The 15,261-nt window shown below is 46.8% G+C and overlaps 1 protein-coding gene across 7 annotated transcripts in view; it reads left to right on the top strand.

Annotated features, from left to right (window-relative positions):
- Positions 1–15,261, top strand: part of prdm10 (PR domain containing 10) — a 371,372-nt gene that overhangs the window by 106,254 nt on the left and 249,857 nt on the right. For all 7 annotated transcript variants that reach the window (XM_072486852.1, XM_072486855.1, XM_072486851.1 and 4 more), the window contains 3 exons: positions 2,023–2,233; positions 2,484–2,725; positions 13,806–14,015. In XM_072486852.1, coding sequence (XP_072342953.1) covers positions 2,023–2,233; positions 2,484–2,725; positions 13,806–14,015 — 663 coding nt within the window. The remainder of the gene's footprint in view (positions 1–2,022; positions 2,234–2,483; positions 2,726–13,805; positions 14,016–15,261) is intronic.

The raw sequence follows: 15,261 nt of genomic DNA, 5'->3' as shown, positions 1-15,261 counted from the left end.
AGGCTTTCTCAGCGTCCATCGCCGCCACTATCACCACCTCCCCCTCCCTCGCCGGCATCATGATAACGCTCAGAAGCCTCCGCACATTCGCGTTCAACTGCCTCCCTTTCACGAACCCCGTCTGGTCTTCGTGGATGACCTGCGGAACACAATCCTCAATCCTCGTGGCTAAGACCTTCGCCAGCACCTTGGCATCTACGTTTAGCAGCGAAATCGGCCTGTAAGACCCACATTGCAGGGGATCCTTGTCCCGCTTCAGGATCAAGGAGATCAGAGCCCGGGACATCGACGGGGGCAAAGCTCCCCCCCCTCACTTGCCTCATTCAAGGTCCTAACTAGCAACGGGCCCAACAGGTCCATGTATTTTTTGTAAAATTCGACCGGGAAACCGTCCGGCCCCGGTGCCTTCCCCACCTGCATGCTTCCTATCCCTTTGATCAGCTCCTCCAGCCCAATTGGGGCCCCCAATTCCGCCACCAGTCCCTCCTCCACCTTCGGCAACTTCAATTGGTCCAGAAAGAGGCCCATCCCTCCCTCCTCCAGTGGGGGCTCGGACCGATACAATTCCTCATAAAAGTCCCTGAGGACCCCATTGATGCCAACCCCACTCCGCACCACACTCCTTCCCCTGTCCTTAACTCCCCCGATCTCCCTAGCTGCATCCCGTTTCCGGAGCTGATGTGCCAGCATCCGGCTTGTCTTTTCCCCAGACTCGTAAATCACCCCCTGGGCCTTCCTCCACTGCACCTCCGCCTTCCAGGTGGTCACCAGGTCGAATTCGACCTGGAGGTTGTGCCTCTTCCTCAACAATCCTTCCTCAGGCACCTCCGCATACCTCCTGTCTACCCTCACCATCTCCCCCACCAGCCTCTCCCTCTCATCTCCTTGTGGGCCCTAATGGAGATCAGCTCTCCTCTAACCACCGCCTTCAGCGCCTCCCATACCATCCCCACTCGGACCTCCCTGTTATCGTTGGCCTCCAGGTACCTCTCTATGCTTCCTCAGACCCGCTCACTCACCTCCTCGTCCGCCAGCAGCCCCACCTCCAAACGCCACAACGGGCACTGGTCCCTCTCCTCCCCCAGCTCTAAGTCCACCCAATGCGGGGCGTGATCCGAAATGGCTATCGCCGAATACTCAGTATCCTCTACTCTCGCTATCAGCTCCCTATTCAAAATGAAAAAGTCGATTCGAGAATAAGCCTTATGGACATGTGAGAAGAATGAAAATTCCCTAGCCCCCGGCCTTGCAAATCTCCAAGGGTCCACCCCTCCCATCTGGTCCATAAACCCCCTCAGCACCTTAGCCGCCGCCGGCTTCCTACCCGTCCTAGACCTGGAGCGATCCAGTGCCGGACCCAAAACAGTGTTAAAATCTCCCCCCATTATCAGGCCCCCCATTTCCAAGTCTGGGATCCGACCCAACATGCGCCGCATAAAACCCGCATTGTCCCAGTTCGGGACATACACATTGTGTATGTACCACCCTCTCTCCCTGATCGGGGCCCACCGATCTGCGGGCTGGCCTGTGCCGTGGGGGCACTCTTTCCCTTCCGCCTCCGCCACGGTCTCCACCATGGCGGAGGTGGAAGAGACTCCCTCCACTGCGCATGCATGGGAAACTGTCAGCGGCCGCTGACGCTCCCGCGCATGCGCTGCCCGGGTATGTCATTTCCGCGCCAGCTGGCGGGGCAACAAAGGCCGTTTCCGCCAGCTGGCGGGGCGGAAATTCCTCCGGCGTCGGCCTAGCCCCTCAATGTTGGGGCTCGGTCCCCGAAGATGCAGAGTATTCCGCACCTTTGGGGTGGCGCGATACCCATCTGATTGGCGCCGTTTTGGGCGCCAGTCGGCGGACATCGCGCCGTTTCGGGAGAATTTCGCCCCAGGAATGAGGAATGACAAGGGTGGATTTTTAACAGGGAATGAAGATGGGCAAAACAGCGATTGCTCTATAATTGAGAGCAACAAGTTGGTTCATCGTGATCATCAACCCTAGTAACTTGCTCTGATTTTATTTTCCTAGACTCTTTTGCCCGTTTCAAATAACGGAATACCTCAGGTAACAGGAGCCAGCGACTCTGTGCAGCAAATTCCAGAAACAATGGACACTGCTGAACAAGACCTCGACTCTGAAGAGGATGAGGATGAAGACGAGGATGAGGATGATGTAGACTCCTCTGATATCGATGATTGGGAACCAGGTCCCCCCAGACCCTTTAATCCATGCGATTTATGTAAGTGAGAAAAAACACATTGCTTCTTGCAGTGCCACTGAAGTGTAGAGGAAGACTTACTACACTTAAACATACCAACAGTATTTTGGTTCATGTAAACTGCGAGTAACAAGTTATAGAGTCGCAATAGAAATATTGGCAGGGCTACTGTCAGGATGTTACCGTTAGCAATTTAATTTAATAAATAAATTCCTCCTTAAATGGGAGCCCCTTTTATTTTCCTTATTATGGTCATGTGATCTTCCCACAGGGTGTGAAGATTGCAATAAAGCTCATCCATCGACATGTCTCAAACATGGTCCCCTGCACTGCATTCCCAATCGGCCCGTCCTGAGCCGGGCTCGGGCCAGTTTGCCCCTTATTCTCTACATCAACCGATTTGCTGGTGGAATCTTCTCCAAGAGGCGCATTCCAAAGCGCACGCAGTTTGGCCCTGTAGAGGGTCCACTAGTTAGACAGTCTGAGCTCACGGATGACTACATTCACTTGAAGGTATGTTACTTGGCCTAACTACGCATGTTTTATTTTGCAATTCAGTACAGGTCTACAAGACTTGAAATTTGCTTTTTCGAATTACTGAAATCAGAATCATTATCGATAATTTGCAAATTGTTGAAGGTAGGAAAGGTTTCCCTTTTGTATTTCTCTTTTGGATTGGGATTTGTTTATTGTCACATGTATTGTCAAAAGTATTGTTCTGCGTGCAGCTCAGACTGATCATTCCGTACATGAAAATAAAATACATAATAGGGCAAACATAAAATACACAATGTAAATACATAGACTCAGACATCGGGTGTAGTACTACTTGGTAGAGATGATATGTGAAGAGATCAGATCAGTCCATAAGAGAGTCGTTTAGGAATCTGGTAACAGCGAGGAAGTAGCTGTTTTTGAATCTGTTGGTGCGTGTTCTCCGACTTTTGTATCTCCTGCCTGATGGAAGAAGTTGGAAGAGTGAGTAAGCCAGGTGGGAGGGGTCTTTGATTATGCTGCCCGCTTTCCCAAGGCAGCGGGAGGTGGAGACAGAGTTAATGGATGGGAGGTGGGCTCGTGTGATGGACTGGGCGGTGTTCACGACTCTCTGTACTTTATTATGGTCTTGGGCCGCGCAGTTGCCATACCAGGCTGTGATGCAGCCAGATAGGATGCTTTCTATGGTGTACCTGTCAGTGTGGAGGCTCCAAATTTTCCTGGTTCCCTGAGGAAGTATAGGCGCGGTTCTGCTTTCTTGGTCGCAGCGTCAATGTGGGTGGACCAGGACAGATTTTTAGTGATGTGCACCCCTGGGAATTTGAAACTGTCAACCATCTCCACCTCAGCCCCGTTGATGCAGACGGGTGTGTACAATACTTTGCTTCCTGGAGCTGGATGAACTGAGGATCATTTGGGAGGCAGAGTCGGTTATAGATAGAAGCTACAGGGATGTAGATACTCCTAAGAATGAAGGTAGCTGGGTGACGTTTAAAAGGAGGGAGAAGAAGCACTCAGTGCAGGGATCCCCTGCGGTTGTTCCCCTCAATAACAGGTATACCGTTTTGGATACTGTTGGGGGGGAGGGACCTACCAGATGTAAGCCACAGTGACCAGGTCTCTGGCACTGAGTCTGTCCCTGTGGCTCAGAAGAGAAGTGGGGGCGAGCAGGAGAGCATTAGTTATTGGAGACTCTATAGTTAGAGGTACAGATAGGCGGTTCTGTGGCAGCGATAGAGGCTCACGGTTGGTGTGTTGCCTCCCGGGTGCCAAGGTCCGTGACGTCTCTGATTGTGTTTTCAGGATCCTTAAGGGGGAGGGGGAGCAGCCACAAGTCGTGGTACACATCGGTACCAATGACATACGTAGGAAAAGGGACGGGAATGTAAAACAGGAATTCAGGGGGCTAGGGTGGAAGCTGAGAGTCAGGACAGACCGTGTTGTCATCTATGGTTTGCTGCCAGTGCCACGTGCTAGTGAGGTGAGGAACAGGGAGAGAGTGCAGTTAACACGTGGCTGGAGGGATGGTGTAGGAGGGAGGGTTTCAGTTACTTGGATAATTGGAGCGCATTCTGGGGAAGGTGGGACCTGTAAAACAGGACGGATTACACCTGAACCAGAGGGGCACTATCATGTGAGGGTACCTTTAAGACATGGATGTTTAAGCATTGTACCTTTAAGAAAACAGTGATGTCAGAGAGTGGGTGGAGCTGAGTTCAGGTCAGCCATTTTGCAGTTTGGTTTTGCAGTTTAAAAAGTGCCTGGCTGGTTTTGCTGAAAGCAGTTTAAAAGTAGAAAGCCAGTTTGAGACCATAAGACCATAAGACATAGGAGCGGAAGTAAGGCCATTCGGCCCATCGAGCCCACTCCACCATTCAATCATGGCTGATTTCAACTCCATTTACCCGCTCTCTCTCCATAGCCCTTAATTCCTCGAGAAATCAAGAATTTATCAACTTCTGTCTTAAAGACACTCAACATCCTGGCCTCCACCGCCCTCTGTGGCAATGAATTCCACAGACCCACCACTCTCTGGCTGAAGAAATTTCTCCTCATCTCTGTTCTAAAGTGACTCCCTTTTATTCTAAGGCTGTGCCCCCGGGTCCTAGTCTCCCCTGCTAATGGAAACAACTTCCCTACATCCACCCTATCTAAGCCATTCATTATCTTGTAAGTTTCTATTAGATCCCCCCTCAACCTCCTAAACTCCAATGAATATAATCCCAGGATCCTCAGACGTTCATCGTATGTTAGGCCTACCATTCCTGGGATCATCCGTGTGAATCTCCGCTGGACCCGCTCCAGTGCCAGTATGTCCTTCCTGAGGTGTGGGGCCCAAAATTGCTCACAGTATTTTAAATGGGGCCTAACTAATGCTTTATAAAGCTTCAGAAGTACATCCCTGCTTTTATATTCCAAGCCTCTTGAGATGAATGACAACATTGCATTTGCTTTCTTAATTACGGACTCAACCTGCAAGTTTACCGTTAGAGAATCCTGGACTCGGACTCCCAAGTCCCTTTGCTCTTCAGCATTATGAATTTTGTCACCGTTTAGAAAATAGTCCATGCCTCTATTCTTTTTTCCAAAGTGCAAGACCTCGCACTTGCCCACGTTGAATTTCATCAGCCATTTCTTGGACCACGCTCCTAAACTGTCTAAATCTTTCTGCAGCGTCCCCACCTCCTCCATACTACCTGCCCCTCCACCTATCTTTGTATCATCGGCAAACTTAGCCAGAATGCCCCCAGTCCCGTCATCTAGATCGTTAATATATAAAAAGAGCAGCTGTGGCCCCAACACTGAACCCTGCGGGACACCACTCGTCACCGGTTGCCATTCCGAAAAAGAACCTTTTATCCCAACTCTCTGCCTTCTGCCTGACAGCCAATCGTCAATCCATGTTAGTACCTTGCCTCGAATACCATGGGCCCTTATTTTACTCAGCAGTCTCCCGTGAGGCACCTTATCAAAGGCCTTTTGGAAGTCAAGATAGATAACATCCATTGGCTCTCCTTGGTCTAACCTATTTGTTATCTCTTCAAAGAACTCTAACAGGTTTGTCAGGCACGACCTCCCCTTACTAAATCCATGCTGACTTGTCCTAATCTGACCCTGCACTTCCAAGAATTTAGAAATCTCATCCTTAACAATGGATTCTAGAATCTTGCCAACAACCGAGGTTAGGCTAATTGGCCTATAATTTTCCATCTTTTTCCTTGTTCCCTTCTTGAACAGGGGGGTTACAACAGCGATTTTCCAATCCTCTGGGACTTTCCCTGACTCCAGTGACTTTTGAAAGATCATAACTAACGCCTCCACTATTTCTTCAGCTAGCTCCTTTAGAACTCTAGGATGTAGTCCATCTGGGCCCGGAGATTTATCAATTTGTAGACCTCTTAGTTTCTCTAGCACTTTCTCCTTTGTGATGGCTACCATATTCAACTCTGCCCCCTGACTCTCCGGAATTGTTGGGATATTACTCATGTCTTCTACTGTGAAGACTGACGCAAAGTACTTATTTAGTTCCTCAGCTATTTCCTTGTCTCCCATCACAAAATTACCAGCGTCATTTTGGAGCGGCCCAATGTCAACTTTTGCCTCCCGTTTATTTTTAATGTATTTAAAGAAACTTTTACTATCATTCCTAATGTTACTGGCCAGCCTACCTTCATATTTGATCCTCTCTTTCCTTATTTCTCGCTTTGTTATCCTCTGTTTGTTTTTGTAGCCTTCCCAATCTTCTGACTTCCCACTACTCTTTGCCACATTATAGGCTTTCTCTTTTGCTTTGATGCATTCCCTAACTTCCTTTGTCAGCCATGGCTGCCTAATCCCCCCTCTGATAACCTTTTCTTTGGGATGAACCTCTGTACTGTGTCCTCAATTACTCCCAGAAACTCTTGCCATTTCTGTTCTACTGTCTTTCCCACTAGGCTCTGCTCCCAGTCGATTTTCGTCAGTTCCTTCCTCATGCCCCTGTAGTTACCTTTATTTAACTGTAACACCTTTACATCTGATTCTACCTTCTTTCTTTCAAATTGGAGATTGAATTCTACCATATTATGATCACTGCCTCCTAAGTGCTCCCTTACTTTAAGATCTTTAATCAAGTCTGGCTCATGACATAACACTAAGTCCAGAATGGCCTGTTCCCTCGTGGGCTCCATCACAAGCTGTTCCAAAAAGCCCTCCTGTAAACAGTCAATGAATTCCCTTTCCTTGGGTCCACTGGCAGCATTATTTACCCAGTCCACCTGCATATTGAAGTCCCCCATGATCACTGTGACCTTGCCTTTCTGACATGCACTTTCTATTTCGTGGTGCATTTTGTGCCCCCGGTCCTGGCCACTGTTAGGAGGCCTGTACATAACTCCCATTATGGTTTTTTTGCCTTTGTGGTTCCTCAACTCTACCCACACAGTCTCCACATAATCTGACCCATGTCATTTAGTGCTATTGATTTAATTTCATTCCTAATTAACAAGGCAACCCCGCCCCCTCTGCCCACCTCCCTGTCTTTTCGATAGGTTGTGAATCCCTGGATGTTTAAATGCCAGTCCTGAACCCCCTGCAACCATGTCTCTGCGATGCCTACCACATCATACCTGACAGTCACAATCTGGGCCACAAGCTCATCTACCTTGTTCCGTACACTGCGCGCATTTAAATATAGCACCTTTAATTCTCTATTGACCGTCCCATTTTGTTTTCTTAGTGTGGTGGACCTTGGTTTACTGAGCCTTTCCATACACCATACATTATGGCCTTATGGTCTTATCTCTGCCATTCTACAGAAAATATATATATCCTTTAACCTGATGTGATACTGTTTAAAGGTGTTAAGTCTCTTGGAAGTTTGAAGGAACATTTTAAGGAATTATTTACTGTTGCAATATTTTCTGAGTTCTCTTTGAAGTAAGGGGTGTTAAGAGATCCAATGTTTATTTAAGATGTTAAGTTGAGTTCATGGAATAAACAGTGTGTTGTCTTTTAAAACCCACGTGTCCATAATTGTAATCCCACACCTAGAGAAAAAGCCGTATGCTAGGAAAAGCAACAAATCCATTAAAGGGAGAGGTTGGTTTAACTCCATGATACATTTTGGGGTCCTGAAAACGCCTCGCCCATAATAGGCACCAATATCCTGGGAGGGAAATTTGCTACAGCTCTTCGGGGGGTTTAAACTAATTTGGCAGGGGGATGGTAAACTGATTTGTAGTCCAGGAGATAGCGTTGCTGGAGTTCAGGAAGTTGAGGGTAGTGCAGTACTGAGGAAGGTACCAAGGTTGCAAGAGTGGACCTGCAGACATGAAGGTGGTTTGAAGTGTGTCTACTTCAATGCGAGGAACATCAGGAATAAGGTTGGTGAGCTTGAAGCATAGATTGGGACTACGATGTTGTGGCCATTACGGAGACGTGGATAGAACAGGGGCAGGAATGGTTGTTGGAGGTTCCGGGGTTTAGATGTTTCAGTAAGATTAGGGAAGGTGGTAAAAGAGGTGGATGAGTAGCATTGTTAATCAAGGATAGTATAATTGCTGCAGAAAGGCAGTTTGAGGAGGATCTGTCTACTGAGGTAGTGTGGGCTGAAGTTAGAAATAGGAAAGGAGCGGTCACTTTGTTAGGAGTTTTCTATAGGCCCCCAAACAGTAACAGAGATGTGGAGAAAAAGATTGCAATGCAGATTTTGGATAGGTGCGGTAGTCACAGGGTAGTTGTCATGGGTGACTTTAACTTTCCAAATATTGATTGGAACCACTATAATTTGAATAGTTTGGATGGGGCTGTTTTTATCCAGTGTGTGCAGGAGGGTTTCCTCACACAATATGTGGATAGACCGACAAGAGCCGGGGCCACATTGGATTTGGTACTGGGTAATGAACCGGGTCAAGTGTTAGATTTGTTTGTGGGAGAGCACTTTGGAGATAGTGACCACAATTCAGTGACTTTTACAATAGCAATGGAGAGGGATAGGAACATACGGCAGGGCAAGGTTTATAACTGGATGAAGGGTAATTCTGATGCGATTAGGCAAGAATTGGGGAGCATAAGATGGAAACAGGAACTGTCAGGGATAGGCACAATTGAGATGGGGAGCTTGTTCAAGGAGCAAATACTGCGTGTCCTTGATGTGTATGTCCCTGTGAGGCAGGGAGGAAATGGTCGAGTGAGGGAACCATGGTTTACAAAAGAGGTTGAATGTCTTGTGAAGAGGAAGAAGGGGGCTTATATAAAGATGAGAAAACAAGGTTCAGTTTGGGCACTTGAGGGATACAAGATAGCTAGGAAGGAGCTCAAGAAAAGGCTAAGGAGAGCTAGGAGGGGGCATGAGAAGTCCTTGACGGGTCGGATCAAGGAAAACCCCAAGGCTTTTTACACTTGTGTGAGGAATAAAAGAATGACCAAGGTGAAGTTAGGGCCCGTCAAGGACAGTAGTGGGAACGTGTGCATGGAGTCTGAAGATATAGGAGAGGCCCTAAATGAATACTTTTCTTCAGTGTTCACAAAGGAGAGGGGCCATGTTGTTGAGGAGGATAGTGCGATGCAGGCTGATAGGTTGGAGGAGGTAGATATTCGGAAGGAAGATGTGTTAGAAATTTTGAGAAGCCTGAGGATAGATAAGTCCCCTGGGCCTGATGGGATACACCCTAGGATTCTTTGGGAGGTGAGTGATGAGATTGCAGAGCCTTTGGCTTTGATCTTTATGTCCTCACTGTCACGGGAATAGTGCCAGAAGACTGGAGAGAGGCGAATGTTGTCCCCTTGTTCAAGAAAGGGAATAGGTATAACCCTGGGAATTATAGGCCGATTAGTCTCACTTCGGTCATCGGTAAATTATTGGAAAGGGTCCTGAGGGATAGGATTTATGATCATTTGGAAAGATACAGCTTAATCCAGGATAGTCAGCACGGATTTGTGAGGTATAAGTCTTGCCTCACAAGTTTGATTGTATTCTTTGAAGAGGTAACTAAGTACATAGATGAAGGTAGAGCAGTTGATGTCGTATACATGGATTTTAGTAAGGCGTTTGATAAGGTGCCCCGTGGTTGGCTCATGCAAAAAGTAAGGAGGCATGGCATAGAGGGAAATTTGGCCGATTGCATCAGTAACTGGCTATCACATAGAAGGCAGAGGGTGGTGGTAGATGGGAAATTTTCATCCTGGAGCCCAGTCACCAGTGGTGTACCACCGGGATCAGTGCTGGGTCCTCTGCTATTTGTGATTTTTATCAGTGACTTGGATGATGGAGTTGAAGGTTGGGTTAGTAAATTTGTTGATGACACCAAGATTGGTGGAGTAGTGGATAATGTGGAGGGCTGTTGTAGGCTGCAAAGAGACATTGATAGGATGCAGAGCTGGGCTGAAAAGCGGCAGATGGAGTTTAACCCTGATAAGTGTGAGGTGATTCATTTTGGTAGGACAAATTTGAATGCGGATTACAGGGTTAACGGCAGGGTTCTGAAGAATGTGGAGGAGGAGAGAGATCTCGGAGTTCATGTCCATAGATCTCTGAAAGTTGCCACCCAAGTGGATAGAGCCGTGAAGAAAGCCTATAGTGTGCTAGCATTTATTAACGGGAGGATTGAGTTCAAGAGCCGTGAGGTTATGCTGCAACTGTACATGACCTTGGTTAGACCACATTTGGAGTATTTTGTGCAGTTCTGGTCACCTCATTATAGGAAGGATGTGGAAGTATTGGAAAGGGTGCAAAGGAGATTTACCAGGATGCTGCCTGGATTGGAGGGTAGGTCTTATGAGGAAAGATTGAGGGAGCTAGGGCCTTTGTCATTGGAGCGAAGGAGAATGAGAGGTGACTTAATTGAGGTGTATAAGCTGATGAGAGTGATAGATAGAGTGGACGTTCAGCGACTTTTTCCTCGGGTGGATGTAGCTGTTACAAGGGGGCATAACTATAAGGTTCATGGTGGAAGATATGGGAGGGATGTCAGAGGTACGTCCTTGACTCCCAGAGTGGTTGGGGCGTGGAACGCACTCCCAGCTCTGGTAGTGGAATTGGACACTTTAGGAACTTTCAAGCGGTTCTTGGATAGGCATAAGGAGTGCACTCGAATGATTGGGAGTAGGTTGGTTTGATCGTAGTTTCAGACTAGTTCGGCACAACATTGTGGGCCGAAGGGCCTGTGCTGTGCTGTACAGTTCTATGTTCTATGTTCCTGAAGTCAATGACCAGCTCTTTAGTTTTGCTGACATTGAGGAGAGATTGTTGTCGCTGCACCATTCCACTGGGTTCTCTATCTCCCTCCTGTATTCTGACTCATTGTGGTTCGAGATCTTGCCCACTACGGTCGTGCCGTCAGTAAACGTGTAGATGGAATTGGACCACATTTTGCCACACACGTGTGTGTGTGTGTGTGTGTGTGTATAGGGAGTATAGTAGGGGGCTAAGTACGCAGCCTTGCGGGCCTCAGTATTAAGGACTATCATGGAGGGGGTGTTGTTGTTTATCCTTACTGATTGTGGCCTGTGGGTCAGAATGCCGAGGATCCAGTTGTAGAGTGAGGAGCCAAGTCCTAATTTTTGGAGCTTTGATATGAACTTGGCTGGGGTTATGGTGTTGACGGCGGAGCTGCAGTCGATAAATAGGAGTCCTTATTGTTGAGATGCTCCTGGGATTAGTGTATGGTTAGGGAGATGGCGTCTGCTGTGGACTGGTTGCAGCGGTATGCAAATTGCAGTGGATCTAGATATTCTGGGAGTATGGAGTTGATGTGCCTCATGACCAACCTCTCCGGAGCACTTCATTGCGATCTATGTCAAGGCTACCGGACGATAGTCATTGAGGCACGTTGCCTGGTTCTTCTTTGGCACCAGTATGATGATAGTCCTCTTGAAGCAGGTGGGGACCTTGGAGCGGAGTAGGGACAGGTTGAAGATGTCCACAAACACATCTGCCAGCTGCTCCACGCAGGGTCTGAGTGCACGACCAGGGACTCCACCCAGACCCGTCGCCTTCTGAGGGTTCACTTTCAAGAAGGCCGATCTGACTTCGGAAGCTGTGATGATGGGTATGGCTGTGTGATGGTTTCCTGCTCGAACCGAGCATAGAATGTATTGAGTTAATCGGGAGGGGTACGCTGCTGCCGGAGAATTCTGCCGGGCTTCGCTTTGCAGCCCGTTATGTTGTTTCGGCCTTGCCACAACTGCCGAGAGTCTGGAACGCTAGTCTGTGACTCTAGCTTGGTCTGATATTGTCTTTTGGCATCCCTGATGACTTTGCGGAGGTCATGCCTGGATTTTGTGTATGGGTCAGGGTCACCTGATTTGAACACCTCAGACCTGCCCTTCATAAGGGAGTCAAGCTCCCGATTAAGCCATGGTTGGGGGACGTATGCACTACTTTCTTTGGCACACAGTCGTCTACACATTTCCTGATAGTCTGTGACGGTGGTGCCATATCCGTTTAGGTTGGTCGGTAAGTCCTTAAATATGCACCAGTCCACTGACTCCAAGCAGTCACGGAGGAGCTCTTCTGTTGCCTCGGACCAGCACTGCACGACCTTCTTAACCAGATTCTCCCAGTTCAATTTCTGCTTGTATGCCGGGAGACGGAGCACCGTCTTCAATCCAATTTTCCGAAGTGCGGTCGGTTGATGGATCGGTAGGCCCCTTGAATTTTATGTAGCAGTTTTCAAGAGTGTTGTCGCCCCTAATGAGTCAGGAGATGTGTTGGTGGAATTTTGGCAGTACACACTTGAAGTTGGCCTTGTTGAAGTCTCCGGCCATGATCAACAGGGCCTTCCGATGCTCTGTTTCATTGTTATTTATAACTGTGTACAATTCATCCAGCGCTTTCTTCACTTCTGCCTGGGGTGGGATGTAGACCGTTGTGATAATGGCTGAAGTGAACTCTTATGGAAGGTAGTACGGGCGGCACTTCTTGGTCAGGTATTCCAGATCCGCGGAACAATAGGTTGCCAGGGTCACCACATCCGAGCACCAGGAGGTGCTTTCTTATGAATGTTGATGCTCAGCACAATGAAGACTTTTGGTGTTCGTGATTTGAACACTGACACATTCTGAAATAGCATTAAAAAAAACTTGAGGTGACCTTATTTTATGTTTAGATTCAGAGTATACTGTGCCAAAAATACACCTCACAATCAAACTCAAATGTATTCTCCACTTACTAGTGTGATAGCTCTTATTTTTTATACTGGCTGTCTTGTGGCTTTTCTGAGCTAAGATTGTTGAATCATTGTCTGAATTAAGAACAGTTCCGTATCAATGCCAACTGGGTTGATAGTACCCAAATACTTTTCATCTTGCAAACAGCAGTCTGATCCAGACCATAACATTGAGAGAGAAGTCCTTGACCAATGGTGATCCAGCCCGAAAAAATGTAAACATGTCTTTGAAATGTTGTCTCTTGGGGAAAGTGGGCTAAGATTGCTGTTGACCAGTAATGGAAAGAGGTTCGTTTGGGTGTGTTCAGCTGCTGCAGTGCATCATGTGTCTGTGTTGCTACAACACGTTTTCTGTAAAACCAGTGAAGATCAATACCTTTATGTTACAATAGTTGCAGAGTGGTAGATCCGTTGTTCTGAATCTATCTTCGTTAAGCAGGGCTGTGATGAGTTTCTTTTCAGTGACCAAGCTTTGGATGTAAAATCATGGTTTTCAGTTTAGGATTTATTTGGATCTCTTGTTGATTCAGTTGGTAGTAATGGAATCTGGTTCAGAAGGTTGTGGGTGTAAGTTCCATGCTGGGGGCTTCAGCTGGCTTGTGCAGTTCTCATTCTGACTGTGTTCAAGATTCCGTGGCATTGCTTGGACAAGAAGGAATTTAACCAACACCCTTGTCAACTCTGTTTCCTCAAAAAACATGAGGCTTTTATCCGTATTAGAAACTTGATCAAGTTTTGGTTGAGTTTAGCTTCCACAAAGCAACTTGTATGAATATATAAATAGGTTAATCAGTCATTCGTGAGAGTGATCTTTGTAAAATATTGCTGGAGCTAAGTAGCTGCTGCGTTGCCAAAAGCAGCCGTTGAAAAAAATTCATTGTGTGAAGCACTTTAAAACGTCAATAATGATGAGGCATTATGTAAATGCAAGTTTGTTTTCTTCTCAACAGATTTCTATGGGAGTCGGATGGGAGGATTGTAAGGATGAGGATAAACCAGGGGATCTGTGGTTTGATCTTTCTGATGAGAACTTTTGCAACTGGATGATGTTTGTACGGCAAGCACAGAACCACTTGGAACAGAACCTTGTGGTGTACCAGTATGGCAAGAACCTCTATTTCACCACTATCAAACATATCGAGCCGAAACAGGAACTCAAGGTAAAAAGAACACACGGTATGTAATTATTGGGTTGCAAGTGGGTGTTTGCTCAAATTATCCACTTACTTTGTGACCCTAGTGCCCTGATGAAACGTGAGCTGAATTTCTAACCCAGTATCTGCTCCATCACAAAGATCAGCACTTTGTTCTTGTTTCAGTAAGCCAATGACTTCGGGCTATTTTTAACTGAAACCCATGTGTGTGTCAAGGACATTAGTCGCTTCAAGACTCAATATTCCAATACTTTTCTGATAGTCTAATTTCCTTCATCCCGTGTAGACTACACTGTCCTGCACTGCCTCACTTGAACATCATCCCCTCACACTGCTACATTTGCTTCCAATCCCTCAGCCCGTCAGATTTAGTCATCTTTTTCTTCCTAAAATCCTTCCATGGACTTTCCCCTTCCTATCTCTATAACTTTCTCCAGGCCATCCTCCTTCCTGGAGTCCACATTCCTCTTTGTCCACCTTTCATTTGCATTTCCATAGTTTGTGGGAACAGAGGGGAGCTTCTGCATCTTGTGTCCAATGTGTGTTGCCTCCTTCATACCGAGATAAAGGACACCAGGGAGCAAGTGAAGAATATTTTGCAGAGGAGTGACCTGAAGTTGATGCACAGGTTGATATCAATGAAATAGGAAAAGTGGGTATTGAGGTCCTGCAATGAGACTTTCAGGGGCTAGGGCGAAAGTTCAAAAAGTAGAACTTCAAAGGTAATAGTCTGGAATACTCACAATTCTCTTTCAGTGAGAGTCAAAGTAGGAAGATAGGGAGGATCAATGCATGGTTTTGGGACATGGTGCTTGAGGGAAGGACTTCAGATTCTTGGGGCATTGAGTCCTGTTCTAGGGCAGAATGCACCTATTTAAAAGGGATTGCTTGCACCTCCACAGAACTGGAGCCAGTGTCTTTGCAGCCAGGTTCACTGCTGTATTTGGGGAGGGTTTAAACTAAATTGGCAGGGAGGTGGACACCAGCAGATATACAAATCAAAATGAAGCATAAAGGATTGAGAGTGACATTGTTCCAAAGAGAGAAGCCATATCATATTTGACAATGTTGTGAAACCATGAATTATATCAAGAAATTATTTTTTTATTTTCTGTCCAAAAACCTTCATTTGATTTGTTTTTTAAAAAAAATGTTCCAGAGGCAGTTCCTCTCAGAGGGGCTAATTAATGTCCATTAGCGTGCTTACTGAGATCCAGTTGGATCAGGGCATGAATTTCATATCCAGTACTGA

This window comes from Scyliorhinus torazame, chromosome 21, assembly GCF_047496885.1.
Source record: "Scyliorhinus torazame isolate Kashiwa2021f chromosome 21, sScyTor2.1, whole genome shotgun sequence".
In the NCBI taxonomy this organism is placed as follows: Eukaryota; Metazoa; Chordata; class Chondrichthyes; order Carcharhiniformes; family Scyliorhinidae; genus Scyliorhinus; species Scyliorhinus torazame.
Note: the sequence above shows the minus strand (reverse complement) of the source record. Positions and strands in the feature narration are given on the sequence as shown.